Here is a 16413-nt window from a genome sequence, read left to right on the forward strand (position 1 = left end):
ATGAGAGGAGGAAGACAGAGCTTCTGAAAGAATGGATCTGCTCTTCCACCAAAAAAAAACAAACAAAAAACGGAAAAGCAGATACACTCCCTGGACACAGTGGAGTTTTTCCAGGGAATGGATCGTGTAAACATAGCCTTTAAGTGAAAAGTCAAATAGCACAAGACTTCTGATAAAATTGCAAAAGCTTGCAGTATTGCTTTTTGCCTGGCAGTAGTTAGTGGTTTAAATCATCCATTCAGGAAACAGAAACAATGTCATAAGAGTCCTGTAATTAACCAGGACAATGTGCATTTTGAGTTTGACAACTGTTTACACAGCTGATGTTATTTGTGAGAATTTTCATTTGCTAATGATGAAAATACACTTCTCTCAGGTATTTATATTTGTAAAACTTGAGCACGCCACAGTCTGGTATGAGAGCACTGGCAAACTAATATTAAAATTTGAATGAATAGTTGGGACAATATTTCCCAATGTTTGCTTAGCTCTCATTTTAAGCATCTGGAAACAGGGATTATAAACTGTTTTGCACCTTTTACTATAGTCTCTCCCCCACTCTCTGAGGAGGCAGATGGGTAAGTATGATCATTCCCATTTTATAGACAGCAGAAACTAAGGCAGAAAAGCTAAATCACTTGACCAACCTAATAGAGTTTGCATCATGGCAGTGGGATTGTGACAAAGGAGTGCTCAGTCCTCTGCTTAGTCCGTTATTGTGCTACCTGTCATGCCTTTCTTTTTGCCATAGCTAATCCTCAAAGGAGATAGTTCACCTGCAGGCAGCTGGAAGGAACCTGAAGTGGCACTAACGCATAACAATCGTTCCAGGCATCTCTCCTTACAAATGTGATTAAGCTTGTTCCAGACACAGAGATACTGAAAGTCATTAATTTCCAAGGCCTTAAAGAATAGTGGGGATCATGAATAAAATTTGGCTATTAGGAAAAATGTCTTTGCGAAGCGTTCAGTCCTGCCGATTAATTTATATATTCCTGTCCATCTGCACAATGACAATAATCAAGCACATTTAATGAAAAAAGTGAGGTTATTTTTGACTCCCACAACTCAGGAAGTTGCAAAGTTTGGCTCTGGGATGGACTAGTGATAAATACTATAATGCACATTTATACACTCAGGGTATGTCTACACTACCACTCTAGTTCGAACTAGGGTGGTTAATGTAGTCAATCGAAGTTGCAAATGAAGCCCAGGATTTAAATATCCCGGGCTTCATTTGCATCTTGCCGGGCACCGCCATTTTTAAATCCCCGGTAGTTCGGACTCCGTGCCCACGGCTACACGCGGCACGGAGTAGGTAGTTCGAATTAGGCTTTCTAATTCGAACTACTGTTACACCTCGTTCCACGAGGAGTAACGGTAGTTCGAATTAGAAAGCCTAATTCGAACTACCTACTCTGTGCCACGTGTAGCTGCGGGCATGGAGTCCGAACTAACAGGGACTTTAAAATGGCGGCGCCCAGCAAGATGCAAATGAAGCCCGGGATATTTAAATCCTGGGCTTCATTTGCAACTTCGATTGACTACATTAATCACCCTAGTTCGAACTAGAGTGGTAGTGTAGACATACCCACAGAGCTGATGTGGAAGCAGCTTGTAAATCTATAGCATATACATGCCAACGGTGCTCTTTCTGCTAAGACCTACCAGTTTCCATACTCCACGTCCTTTGTGAATTTCCCATTTTACTTATAGGCCATGTAGTGCTGCTTCTTATTGAAATGAAACTGACAGCATCCAGTAATCCCCATTAGATTGGATCAGTTTGGGTTGATTTGCTAACTAACTCTGAACAGTGTGCTGCACAGTTTTCTCCTTGGTGCCTTCTCCATTCAGTGCTTGCATACAGGGCTTCGCCTTATGCTACACTAGGAAATTATTTTGAAATAACTTATTTTGAAATAATAACTCACAAAATAACTATTTCGAAATAGTGCAGCCACACTACAGGAAAGCCTTGAAATTAGTTTGAGTCAGGCTCCCTTAATGTGGATGTGCTATCTCAACTTAGGGTACATCTACACAGTAGTGTTATTTTGGAATAACTGACGTCATTCCAAAATAAGATAGTCCACGTCTACATGGCAAGCAGTTATTTCAAAATATTGTCAAAATAATGTTGAGCTGGAGGACTTCTGTCTCCAACTCCTGTAACCCTCATTTTTCAAAGAGTAAGGGAAGTCAGAGGAAGAGTGCTCTAACTTGGACTTCCTGCTGTGTAGACAGCACCCAAAGCTGAAATAAGCTATTTCGACATAAGCTATGCAATTGACATAGCTCAAGTTGCATAGCCTATTTCAGCTTTAGCCCTGCTGGGTAGATGTATCCTTAGAGCCCCAGAAATCAGTGGGAAGTAATTACTTTAAATGACTCTGAGGAGTAGTTATTTTGAAATAGCAGCAGTGAAGCATCCACGTTACTGCTGTTTCAGAAGAACTATTTTGAAATAAGTATTGTTCCTCGTGGAAAGTGGGAGTTATTATTTTGAAATAACCAACCCCTTATTTCAAAATAATTGACTTGGTAGCATAGACCAGGGCCAAGATGTAGTGTCTCTGATTTGACTTGGAATGAGACAATGATTTCTTTGTACACAGAATGTACAGCAACTTATTTATTAGTAAATTAATAAAACTACCATATAAAATATTGTGTTATTGGAAAACTTTGTTACAGAAAAAGGGAGAACCAGGTATAATGAAATATGGGCAGCTGGTCTCTACTATCTGCTTATCCTCTTAAGTGATTTCCCTATGAACAAATGGTGGGTATGGGCATAGCAGACCTCTGAATAACTGGCATATAAAGCAACAGCAGGTCTAGAGTAGACTTTCTCCTGATTCTGCAATTGCTGAATGGCAGTGGCAGTGGCAGTAGCAGGCTCCCCTAAAGACCATTTCTGGGAAACCATAAATGGACTCAATGAGCCAGCAAATTATCCCATCAAAATGTGGGTTGGAATATCTTTGTTCAATCACTTTTGAAGGTACTGGGAATGAGGAGTTTTCCTTTCAAGGGAGTACTCATCTGGTGCCTAACCTTACACAGTTTAAGTACCTTGCTGACCCAATACTTACTACAGACTTCATCTTGCATCATTGAACTCGATGGGTACTTTGCTATTGAACTTAGTGGGTCCAGAATAATACTCCAAACTCCCCAAATCAAAACCTGGCTTGCTTGGGTTCAGTGTAAAAACAGGGATGGATTCTCAGAGTATAGTTTCTCCTTGCCTATAGGAGATATTAGGTTGGAGGTTTTGGAGGACAGTCACACTTCACATGTACATAAATATATACATAGTTTATAAAGGATTAATAAATGATCAGTAGATGCAGTAATATATTACACACATGAGCAGTGTGTATTATTAGATGGGTCTAAGCCTGTTAATAGATCTTATTGATTCTTAATCATGGCTATAAGAAACTTGCTCTGGATTCAGTAACAAATGATTAATCTTAAACTAAAACAACTGTTAAACATTTCTTAACCCAATATATATTTTGTAACTATATCTTCAACTTAGAGCGACCCACACCATTGCCAGCTCAATTTTGAAAAAATCAAATCCTGACTCCCATTGAAGTCAATAGAATTTTTTGCCATTGAACTTCAATATAGTAGGGATTTCACTGTCTTCAGTACTCAGTGAACTTTTTAAAATATATCTTCAAATATTCCTTTACTGAAATAAAGGTCAAAATACAAGCAGAGAAGCAGAGATTTTCTAGCTAAATATACATGGCAGAACACGGTCTGACTTTTAAACTAGTCAGACTAAATCTGGACTTTGAAAACAACTTTTGAGAGTTGGAAAGATTCTGTAAATGTGGCAGTTATTTGATTTGAGCCACGTAAAGAGGATGTGAATAGTTTTCCCATTACAGCTGATTTTAGCTCATCCTCAAGAAAGGAGATATCATTCCACATGAGATTTTATAGTGAAAACAGAAGTGTGACTCAAAATTCATGCCAGTGCAGCTGGAAGCCTTTGTAACAGAGTGAATATTCTCACTGTGAGCCTTGGGCATAGAAGAGACATTTAAGTGTTGCTGGAAGACTTGAAACTAGTAGACAATTTAATTTGTGTCGGCACCGTGATACACACTTGAAGATCAAAGAATTAATAAATTTCTAGGAGAGAAGCTGAATCATTTTTAAAAAATACAACACTAATTATATTGTGTGAGCATTTCATCTAGTTATTTCAGAACATCATTTGAGGCAGTTATTATCTCCATTTTACAGATGGGGAAACTTAAGCCTGGAAGGCTAAATGACACACAAAAGGAAACACTACAGTTTGATCTAAGAGTATACCCCATATCTGATTTTCAGGCTTTCCTGTGCTTTAGCCACTTACTAGGTCTTGCACATCTTATTCACTTCAGGTCCATTGTGTGCCTGACAGTGGACTCAAGGAGCAATTTTGTTCCGTGTGTGGCAACTGGGCACAAGTACTTTGTCTGTACTCCCCAAGATCTAAAGAATGTTCCTTCCCGATATCGCCTGGGCACAAGACACCCCAAAGGGGGGCAGAGATGATGTAGGACCATGGCCCTGTGCCCCTCTGAATTGGCTAGTAAACCATTTTGTATCTTCAAAGGGGGTAAATAAACCTGGATGCCATCTTGTTTACTAGAAAGCCCTGGGAGGACTCCTTGCACTAACTTTTGGGGAGTCAGACTCTAAATGGCCCCCTCGCCAGAACTTGTATTAGTCAGTGATCAGCTGGAGGGAAGGATAGATGAAGGCATGGCTTCTCTATACCTATATATGTACACATGCACACCTAAAGAGCAGGCCATAGTCAATTGTAACCCTCTCTCTTGTTGCATAATAATTGCAAAGGTGACTCCAATCTCCGTGGAAAGGCTGATTAGGTTTTATAGAATGCAACATTTTCTTTGGACCAAAAATTATTATAACATGGAACACTGTGGTTGCTTTTTGGCAAGAGGTGGGAGGCTTTATGGTGAGATACTGAAATGGCCTTGTCCGCTCAAAGCCCTGGGGTAGGTGGCACTTGGGTAATACATCTTTAATTCAGCCACACTCTTGATGTGCCATTGGGAAGTACATTCCTCCTCTCCATTTTTGATTTTGGAAAGTAAACTTCTTGCTTATAGCTCAGATCTTTTTCTTTTGGCTCAGAAGCAGAACAAATCAATTCCTGGAGATTTCCTTTGGAGGGTGTGACTGATTTAAAAAAATACAACAATATAGCTGATATGATTTATTGGAACATCATGCTTCTTTTTGTTGTGTTTATTTAATCTGATTTTTGCAATTGTTGTTTTAAATGTGCCCAGCTGTAGACACAACATGTACTAGGAAAAAAGGCAGGGTTGATCTCTGACCCCCATATGGCATAGTTCAAGTGCTGACAGTTCCGCTATACATGTTATTTGCTTCTTAGGTGCAAAACAATATCCTAATCCAGATGGTGGGATTGTTTAACCTCTGCTGAAGCAGAGTTTTGAGAGTTATAACCTTTGTCCCAGCACTTGCAGGTTCATCCTTGGGCAGGAATATTTACCATGTTAACCTTCAGAAATTCTGCCAGTGGGGGAGGGGTTAAATTCTGTCCACAGGAACCTTCCATTGGCTGCTGTTCAGTGAATCAACTCAACCAGTTCATTCCTAAGCACCTACTACTGCTCCTCCCCCCGACAGCCTGGCTCTCTTGGTGGAGCAAGAATTGTGAGATTTATGTACCTCCCAGACTCTCATACTGGGCAGACTTTCCTCAGCCAGGCAGCTTGTGCATTGGTCTGCACCAGTTCTGGATGAACAAGTCTGGAGCTCTCTAAGCCCTGGTCTCCACTAACGAGTTATTTCGAAATAAACCCACTTATTTTGAAATAATAAGCAGAGTGTCCACTCTACCAAGCCCATTATTTCAAAATAAGGGGCTGGTCATTTTGAAATCTGCACCGCTGCTTTTCTTGGGGAAGTAGTTATTTCGAAATAGCGTTAATGTGGATGCTCTGCTGCTGCTGCTGCTATTTTGAAATAACTAATCGCCAGAGTAATTCAAAGTAATTGCTCTACAGTGCTTCCTGGGGCTCAAAGTCAAGATAGTGGGACCACAGTAACGGAGTCTGCCTCAAACTAATTTCAAAGCTTTCCCATAGTGGAGACATGCTATTTCCATTTTATTTCAGGAGTGGTTATTTGAAATGTGCATATTTCTGAAATAATTTCCTAGTGTAGACATGCCCTAATGTCCCTCCTTTTATGATAAATATTTAATTGAATATGTAATCCAGACATTAGTTTCTCTGTGAGCAAGAGTAGAACTGGTTAATTCTTAGTATATTCTTCCAAAGACTCGATTACTACTTTTGGCCTTTCTGTGTAAACTCTCTTTGGACAAGACAATTAAATGTGGTAATATGTTGCGGTAATTTATTTGGCTACATAAAAAGCCCAATAAGTATGAAAGCTGTGACAGTGATTTGGGTGGAGCTGGATTTTTCCTTGTTAGGTTTTGTTGTTTCATGTGGATTTTTCAATACTTTATTTCTCTAACCTCAGTTCCATTCAATGTTTGCATGAAGTCAATTCATCTGGCAGCAAGCTGATTGTCTTGATTGGCAGAGAACAGGTTAGAGGCCAGATAAATGTGTAGTTGCGAGCAGGTTCCCAGTATGGGGGACACACTAGTTAGAATCCAGGAAGTCAACTATACCTTTCCCACAGCATGGAAAGCTGGTGAGACTATGGCCAGTGCACATGAAGCTCACTGATTCTCTTACAAACAGCTACTTTGCAGCTCCTGCCAGCCATGCCTGCACTTACTGGACATTGGTTAGGGTCGGGAAAAATAACCCCAACTATATGTACAGGATGATGGGGGCTAATTTGGCTACGACAAATCAGGAAAGAGATCTTGGCGTTATTGTGGACAGTTCTCTGAAAACGTCCACACAGTGTGCAGTGGCGGTCAAAAAGGCAAATAGGAAGCTAGGAATTATTAAGAAAGGAATAGAAAATAAGACCCAGAATATCTTACTGCCCTGTATAAAATTATGGTATGCCCACATCTTGAATACTGTGTACAGATGTGGTTTCCTCACCTCAAAAAAGATATTTTGGCCTTGGAAAGGGTTCAGAAAAGGGCAACTAAAATGATTAGGGGTTTGGAACGGGTCCCATACCCGTTAAAGCAACTGGGACTTTTCAGTTTAGAAAAAAGGAGACTGAGGGGGGATATGACAGAGGTATATAAAATCATGAGTGGTGTGGAGAGGGCCGATAAAGAAAAGTTATTTATTAGTTCCCTAAATAGAAGAACTAGAGGACACCAAATAAAATTAATGGGTAGCAGGTTTAAAACTAATAAAAGGAAGTTCTTCTTCATGAAGCGTGTAGTCAACCTGTGGAATTCCTTGCCAGAGGAGGCTGTAAAGGCTAGGACTATAATAGTTTTTAAAGAGAAGCTATATAATTTCATGGAGGTTAGGTCCATAAAAGGCTATTAGCCAGGGGATAAAATGGTGTCCTTGGCCTCTGTTTGTCTGGAGAGGGATGGCAGAAGACAAATCGCTTGATCATTGTCTTCGGTCCACCCAGTCTGGGGCACCTGGTTCTGGCCACTGTTGGCAGACAGGATACTGGGCTAGATGGACCTTTGGTCTGACCCTGTACAGCTGTTCTTATGTTATGTTCCAGTCCTGGATGTGAATGAGCTTCCATTAGAAATTGCACAATACATGTTTGAGATAAACTGTGGGTCAGATTTTTACTCCATGTTCTGCACATGAAAGGATCCATCTGTGAGCCTGTCTCCTCCATCACAGTAGGATGTACTTTGAGGGGTCAGCCACCACCTTGGCACAATCTCACCCTTCCCAGGGTCTACATTATGTGGGCTGCAAGATGGGATGAGGATGCATCTTCTGCCATCAATCCTGCTGATATTATCTGGGAAAACTGAAGTATCCTTGGACTATATTACCTTTCCCACTGCAATCCCCCTCAATAGCATGAAACCTGCTGGGGCTGGAAGGGAGAACAGGACCCATGTTTCAGGGGAGTCCCTGATGGCACAGAACTATTGAACGCCTGTCATCAGGAAGGAAGCTGAGGGGACAGGAGGGCATGAGGACAAAGGCAGACATGTTAAAAAGATTCAGGAGGTAGCTGTGTAAGTTTGTAACTTTAAAAACAATGAGTAGTCCCGGGCACTTTAGAGACTAACAAAAATGTATATAGAATCATGAGCCTCAGTGAGCAAAACCCACCTCTTCAGATGAGCTTGAGTGCTTCTATGTGTGAATGACCCTGACTGCCTGCAGAACCCTGGACTCCTTATAAGATGTAGCAGGAAAAGGTTTAAAGAGATAACAGTTCCTCAAATGCTCCAAGTTCAAGCTTCATATTGACCAGTTTTACAACAATATAGGGTGCTTTTTATACCTGTCTTGTTGGTGCCAGGGCTCTTCTGCTGGGTCCAGTACTCTGAGAGGTGCACATGCTGATGGTTGTTACTCTGTGCTCACATCTGCAACTTAACTTGGAGGACTTTTGCTCTTTATTGGTTGTTTGCCAGACTCATGACTTCATAACTATGTGAGATGGTGAATAATTCACAATTGACCTTTGTGAAATATCCAACACAATGAGGCCCCCGTCTGAGTGGTACATTTGTACAACGCCATACCACACATTATTGATAATTATAAAGACTAAAGCTACAGTATAGAAAAGCAATACATACCCGTACACTAAATTGACAGCTGAACAACAATTTGTTGTTAAGAAAGTGTTTCTTATGACTTTATTGAATTTGATCAAACCATGTTCTATTCAGTAGACTAACCAATTGCCTTAGAGAAAACAACTTGTCATTACCTTTGAGAGCCAAATTATGCTACTGTCACTTATTTTGAATAATACGCTGAAGTAACTGAAGTAACTCCATAACTATTGGCATTAAAGGTGCTACTTATTGTTAGTAAGATATCACAAGATGTACCTGAATAATTTCATAGCCATGTGTTTTATAAATTTCTCTACAAGTTTTTGATGTTTTGAAATGTTTGTGAACTCTTTTGTTCAAGTAACTAGTTTCAGTCTCATTAACGGTCAGGTGTGGCCCATATTGACAAATCAGTCATTATAGAATCATTGAGTAGAAAGCTAGAAGGTACACACAGATCATCTAATCTGACTTCCTCTATATCACAAGACACCAACCCCACCCAGCCATCCACACAAAAAAGTCAACAGACAAAAGATTTACAGTAGGTCATCGGTGTGGGCGTGTAAACATAAATAGGATGGTTTCTCTGTGCTTATAAGGCTAGCATCATCTGGCCTATAGAATTTAGAGCGTTTAAAGATTTTTCACATCCCTACTATCTAATACCATTGTATTAATTTGAGATACATAAATGACAGAGCCTAGAGAAGTGATTTTGCTTGCAAAGGTTGTGGTTTTGTGAGAAAGGAGACATAAAGCACAAACCTTTCAATAGTCAATGCCGCAAATCCCCAGAATGCCTACAGTTTATAGACACCTTCTTAAAGTTCAGTCTAGATAACAACAACCTTTGAAAGGCTTTTTGTATAAAGCAAATCTTGAAGAACAACCAAATTATAGTATGGCAGGACTCATTAGTTATGCCATCCATCTAAAGTAATTGCAAACAGTTAGCTACAAAACAAGTATTTTCAGATTCTCTGTGGAGCTACTTCACACTTACCTAAATCTGAACACTGAACAACCCGAAGATGGCACTGACAGCGGAAGGGACATACTGCTCCAGGGAATATCTCAGGACCATCTGTAGGAGGCAGATCAGCAGACCCTTCATCTTCTAGCATAAATTCAAACAAGCCTTTTTGGTGGAATGGTTTGGCCCAGCATACTGGCAGAAGCAGGAGGAAGAAGACAGCCACCTTCATGGTTTATTTCATCTACTCAGAACAGAACCAGTGAACCTAGGAGTCAAATCAGAAGTTTAAAGAATGGTAGTATTCTATCATTCCTGCAAAGCTCCTTTCCTAAGGAGATATACAATATATCTACCAATTATATAAATGTGTTCCTGTTCATTGCATTACAGTTGGGCTACTTATATTACTTAGTATAGAAGAATGCTAAATACTTGTCAAAAACACCTTTTTTTTAGTGGAGGTTTGGGGTAATAGCAAACACACCTGTGTGCATTTATTAGGAACAGGAAGCATTGTCAACATTATTAAACAGAATCAACACAATAAGCCACATTTTCCATTTGTCATTACTTAGCACTGTAGCAGTTTGAGTGTGTGTTTTCCCTGCCAGTTGTTAACTGTGAGTTTGTTCCTTTGGGGATGAACCTGAGATTCTCAGATCCACCCTAATGCATATTTCATGTCCTGGGATTTTTTTTAATAGCCAGCCTGTTGTGTGTATTTAAAATTATAGCCCACCGAGGCTGATTGGGAAATGGAGCAAGATCTGAAGGTTGGGCAAAAAAATGTAGCTGTTAAAGTAATACTTATTTGCCAAGTTAAAGAACATTATAAAGCTTCATTTCAAGTTGATTTCTTCTTGGCCTACTTTCCAATTATTTGGCTTAGGCATGCTATTTTTTATACTATAGGTATAAAACCTTTTGCACTGTGTAAGTGTTTGAACTTGTACTTTTGTCAGCACATTTTCTAATGAGATTTAGGGACCTGATCCTGCAAACATTTTTTTCAGAATAGCCACTTTGCTCATGTGAGTGGTCCCATTGGACTTGGTGAGGAAAGCTACACATAAGTGTTATTTTTTACTACTGGGCCTTGAGTATAAGGCATGCATTGTTCAATGTGGAGGGAAATAAGAATAATTTTCATATATTTTGTAATAGGTGATTACAAATTAGTGAACTCCTGAATATTTTTTTCTTTTCATTATATGCAATATACAGAGAAAGTTATCTGGAAGGATGAGGGGAGTTGTTGTTGACATAGTAAGGGCCTTTTCTTACATCAGTAAATGTAGTCCCGGGTACAGTTTAACTATATACAAAAATAAGTGTTCCTTTAAATGTGTAAATCAATAATTCAGTGATACAAAATTCATTTCTAAAATGAATGAACTAGAAACCAAACACTGTATGTTGAGGCCTCTCTTCAGAATATTAGAACTTCAAATGGCTTTTAGAGAGCTGGTGGTAGTCTAAGGTTAGATGTACTATTAGAATGTACCTAAGGTTATGCTTCTGTTACATAATTTGCATGCAATAAGCAACATCACAAATTCTTTTATTTTTTTTCTTAAGAAGATGACAAGTCTTCATTACAAAATATGTTGATATTTTAAAATTATAATGAAACCCTCTCTAATTTAGCCATTTTAGGACCATATAGTATTCTATCAAATATGAATATAGATAGTTTACTCCGTATATAATCCCTTTTTCTTCAGTGGGACTTCACCTGGAGAAAGGTATTCATTGTGACTATGTATATGGCAATATGGCTTTTAATTAGAATTAGAGACATTTTCTTTTCCTGTAGATTCTTTAGTGTGCCTATAGTGGACATTTCAGTAATAAGAGGTAATGAGCATGGTGAAACTATATAATTGTAAATAAAACAGGAAGTAAGAAAAATAAAATGAAGTGGCATTAAGCCAGGACCATCTTCTTACTATTGCTTCACCTAATTCAGAGCATTTATCATTTTGGAGTAGAAGGTAGTAAAATGACAATACAGTTTCTGAAAAGCATTCTGAATCTTGGCATGAGGAGTAAAAATCTTAATTTATTACCATTTATCATTGCATGATTGTATTGTAATCAACAGAAATATTATCAATTCCAAAAAATTGTCAGAGTTTCCATTAACTTTGATATGCCATGTGTATCAGATACACACAAGAAATGCCATTAGCGTGCTATTGTTGATTTTTAAGAAGTACTCCTGGGTATAAAGTAAACTGGTTTTGACCCATTAATATTTTGATCTTGTTCCCATTGATCCTAGAGGTAAAACTTCCATTAGTTTTAAAGAAAGCAGAGCCAGGATCTTCTACTGGAAATAAACACCACAGAGGCACTTTTCATATTTTACTCATGCACACAAATATATACTGATTACATATATCTCAGATATATACTGTCATAGGGCCTTATTCTTCAGTCACTATGCAGCCAAGGCTCCTAATGAGTTCAGTGGGAATCTTACATGAGTGAGAACTGTAAGATTAGGGCCATAATTGATGTTATGGGTCTTAGCTTATATATATTATGTTAGGAACTCAGTGAGTGGGAGAAAACATACTAATAAAATAGTCAGAAGTTGGGAAAGATGTAAACATAAAATAACCATTTAAAATTAAATAAAAGAAAATTCTTATTAATGTTCACACTTCATTTAGAAAGACAAAGAGAAAGATGGATTTCAATTCATAATGGTTTACAATAAGAGTATTTGGGCTTAAGAGGACAAAACAGTTTACATTTCAATTAATTATATGTACACAGTGAGGAAGACTTTTCCACAAAAGCTGCATCATTACACGTCACCAAAAAACACTGTTTTGGTGGTCTTCTTGTTACACTGCCTAATGAAAAAATACGGATTTCATTTTCTGTCAGAAAAGTTTCTTATAACATTGCAAATTTTTACTTGAGTGGAATGAAATGAACAATTTAGAAAATTCCTAAACCACATGTATTACCTATTCTGTATAATAAACAATAGGTGTGGAAACACAATAGTGGTCTACTGACAGGAATTCCAGCTTTTTAGAAATTTTGATTTTCAGCTCTTTCTTTCAGACACACCTTCTCTAAGAGATGTAGTCCATTGTTTATATATATCACATAACCACTCTTTAATGTTATAAAGACATTCATCAGGTCTATATAACTGACATCACATTGTTTTTCTGAAGCTGAAAACATTCAGACTAAAGCTTAAAATACATGGAAAAAGGACTGCAAAATTTCACTGAGTCTTTTGCAACTAGAAATGTAACTACTCATACGTTTCCCCCCCTTCCCTCCATCATATAGTCTAAATATATGACTACAAACACAGAATTTACTGTTGCCAAAGTTCACCATATGAAAAAAGGAATACAGCATTATTTCTACACAAGACAGCAAAAATCAAATGAACAATAGGAAATGTTCTCAGTCCATGAGAACATATTCTGCTTCTCATGTTCTCAAATGACACAAGCGAGAGTACAACACTAACATTGCTAAACATTTAGTAGGATTTTTCTTGCTTTTCTCAGTAAAATGCAACCATTTTTGCTCTAGACTTGACTGTAGTTTTATTAGTCTGAAGCATAGTTCAGAACAACGATTGAAAACCATACCTTTTTAATCCAGGGTTTTGCAAGAGGAGCTCTCAAAGCTGAGCTGTAATTAAACTAAATATTCAGTCCCGGCAAAGGACTTGCAGGTGTGGAAAGGAGGAGGGGTAGGTTACTGCTCAGTGACTGTCACTTGGAGGAAAACCCTCCTGCTTCTATTCCACAGCACAGTTAAAAAATAAGGTTTCCTCAATGAACACAATCCAGGCTGACACCCACATTAGATCATATGGTAATGATATGTCTCCTGTATTGTAGCCAAAATCTTTATCAGACCCCTTTTTTTTCATTTGCTTTATTTCTTTTTCATCTGTTTAGGATCCCAAACTGCTTGTACAGTACAACACAGAAGCTTCATTGTAATTCATCTTACTTATTTTCTTAACTTCCCTAAAACATATATTTTACCAGAGTTTTCCTCTGTTTTAACCATACTTCCCTGAATCATAGACTTTACTGGAAAAATAGTTTGGCTATTTTTCTTGTTTATAGCCTGTGTAACTCAAGAAAATTATATTAAATTAATCTTGTAGTTAGTCAAAATGCAAATTTGTAGCAGAAAGAAAAAACTTGAGTAGCTTTAAGTTAAACAATTTACACACATACTAACCTGCCTCTCTGTAAATGTTACAGTCATTGCATGAACCAAGTAGTTTAGCTAAAGAACATAATTCTATATATTCAGAGTATATAGATTTAAAAAAAAAGATTGCAGTGTATTCCTAAATATATATAAAAAGCCTCTTACTTATTGTTTTAATTAGTGGAATGATTTGAACATTTGTGTTCAGAAATGTTTCATATGAACTGTTTTAAAAGTACACTTTCACCAGAAAGGAAATTAGTTTAAATTCATTTTTGGTACTACAGTGGGATTTTAATAAAATACAACTGTGACTAAATATGTCTAGTTCACTATTGAGATAAGTCTCTGCAACTTTATATTATATATATATCAACAGTTGAAGTCCAACTTTGCACTGTTTTTAAAAACTCCAGCATACTAAAGGAAGCCCAAATACAATAACTGGCATTTATTTTATTACCTAAAAGCAACATGAACATGTGTAATTTAACTTTACTGTTGGCTCTCCTGTCTAAATACTGCAGGTTTACATCTCTGTGTTTTGACTTGTACCCTGTATGCTTGCCCTTAGGCTGTGACCAGGTGCAAATCTAAAATCAAAGTCTGTGAAATGTGAAAGGATGTTGAAAAGAAGTTTGAATTTGTAGACTCACAATAAACACTTGAAAATAGGTCTCTTGGCCTGTTTGAAAAAGATGTGAAAAAATTCTACTAATTTCATTCTTTTGGTGGAGAAAAGCATAGGGGAACAATTCACCTTTATAGACTTCTGTTGCAGTCAGTAGCAGTAATCAAAGTTTTTTATGTTCTATTTTATATGTTTCATTGGTGAAGTAAGTATCATTTATCCCTTTTCTAAATCTGAGTCGATGAGGAACTCTAGGGAGTCAAATTCTTTCCTTATACTGACCACAGGGTGTAATAACTGGTAATTATTTCAATTGTAACACGTTGAGATGCATTAATAGTTTGCTCTCAGCTTTTTATGTTCATGATACAGCCTTAACCTGTTCAGAGGAGTCTCTGTTAGGTTCATTGAAATCTTGGTTGTGTCTTAATGATTTCGACTAGACAAATCTCTGTCACCACCAATGTCAGCTGGTCACAAACATCTCAAAGCAAGGTTTTGTTGGGCAGCTGGTCATCAGTGGGGCAAATCAACTTCTCATCTTGAAATTTTGCCTCGGGATGAACTTATATCATCCTCCACTGAAACTTAATATAATTGTTGTGAAAATTATTAGAGGGAGTGAAAGGTACTAAATTAGTGCTAACTTTTTCTCCTTGTTATTTGGAGGTGGTGGATGTTAAGGAACACAGCATTTCATCCTTTCTTTTCATCTCCAATCTATGGGGTAACAGAGGTCCTCACAACATGCTACCTCCTCCTTTCAGGTTGAAGAAAGGAGATTAGTGTGACCAGCAGGGCCAGTTAGTGTGTGGCTGGAGAGTTTATAGGGTTCCAAACCTTCTATGTGGCATAATACTGGCCCAGTTGGGGAAACAGTTGTTGAAAGTAAGAATACACCTGTTGGACTCTTTTCTCCTGCAGGAAGATCTGTTCTAGCTGGTTCCCTCCAGATGACACAAAAAGGGAAAGTGGAGGAACCTTTCCATTTCCTGCTTTTCCTTCCTTCCAGGAGTAAATGGAAATCCTGAGGTTGGCATTCCCCCTACTTGTCAGTGGTTCAATTTTCTCTGGACTCTGTCAGTGTCCTCTCTACACTTGAAACTCCATAGTCAGATGCCTATCCCCTTCTCCTTTCCATGCCTGAGTAACCTACAGTAAGCGATCCCCTCCTCCTTTGCACACTTGAATGAGGAGTTGCTCCATTATACAGTTCTACACTGCAAGTACAGCTAATCGGCACACTCCTTGCAGCTTCCTATAGAGCACCTACATCCCCAGCAGGGATATAAGTTACAGTATAGATGGTGAGATGTGGCATACGCATGGAGAGAAAGACTTGTGGGATAATAGGATATGAAAAAATATAGCCCTCCATCTCCAAGCAGTGCTTCCTCCATCTCCAGTGATGTGTTAGCTGCATATTGTCCCATTTTCTCCCTGCTGCCTGAGCCTTTCCCCACCGGAGGGAAAAGCTCTGGCAATTATGTGTATTGTAGAGGTACCCTGTTGTGCAGCAATCCACTTCTTATTGGCTAGCTGGGTCCTACTTGGGGACATGGACTCCTTTCAGATATTGTTATTCCTTATTGATGTTCTCTTTCTCCTGTCATAGCCCATACCAAAAGATGATGCAATGTCAAGTCACTGCATTATCTCAAAACCCATGATGACGTACAAATATCGGAATTGGTGAGTCCCCTCTCCCATCTGCTAATCACTATTACTTTTTTGTCATTATTTGAATAAATGGTTTTTACAAGAGTTAAAAGCCAAAGACCAAGTTCTGCTCTGCCGCGAGGCTAGACTTTCAGATATTAAGTGCTGGCTTTCAAAAGTTCTTACCCAAACATTTCTTGTTAT

At 38.3% G+C, this 16413-nt stretch overlaps 1 protein-coding gene across 1 annotated transcript in view; it reads right to left on the reverse strand.

Moving 5' to 3' along the window:
- Positions 1-13522, reverse strand: part of DCN (decorin) — a 48362-nt gene extending 34840 nt beyond the window's left edge. The window contains exons 1-2 of the mRNA XM_006131071.3: positions 13340-13522; positions 9738-9975 (exon numbers count right to left, since the gene is read on the reverse strand). Coding sequence (XP_006131133.1) covers positions 9738-9939 — 202 coding nt within the window. The 5' untranslated portion in view covers positions 9940-9975; positions 13340-13522. The remainder of the gene's footprint in view (positions 1-9737; positions 9976-13339) is intronic.
- Positions 13523-16413: the final 2891 nt, after the last annotated feature.

The sequence above is a fragment of the Pelodiscus sinensis genome, chromosome 1 (assembly GCF_052426305.1).
Source record: "Pelodiscus sinensis isolate ZL-2025 chromosome 1, ASM5242630v1, whole genome shotgun sequence".
Classification (NCBI taxonomy): Eukaryota; Metazoa; Chordata; order Testudines; family Trionychidae; genus Pelodiscus; species Pelodiscus sinensis.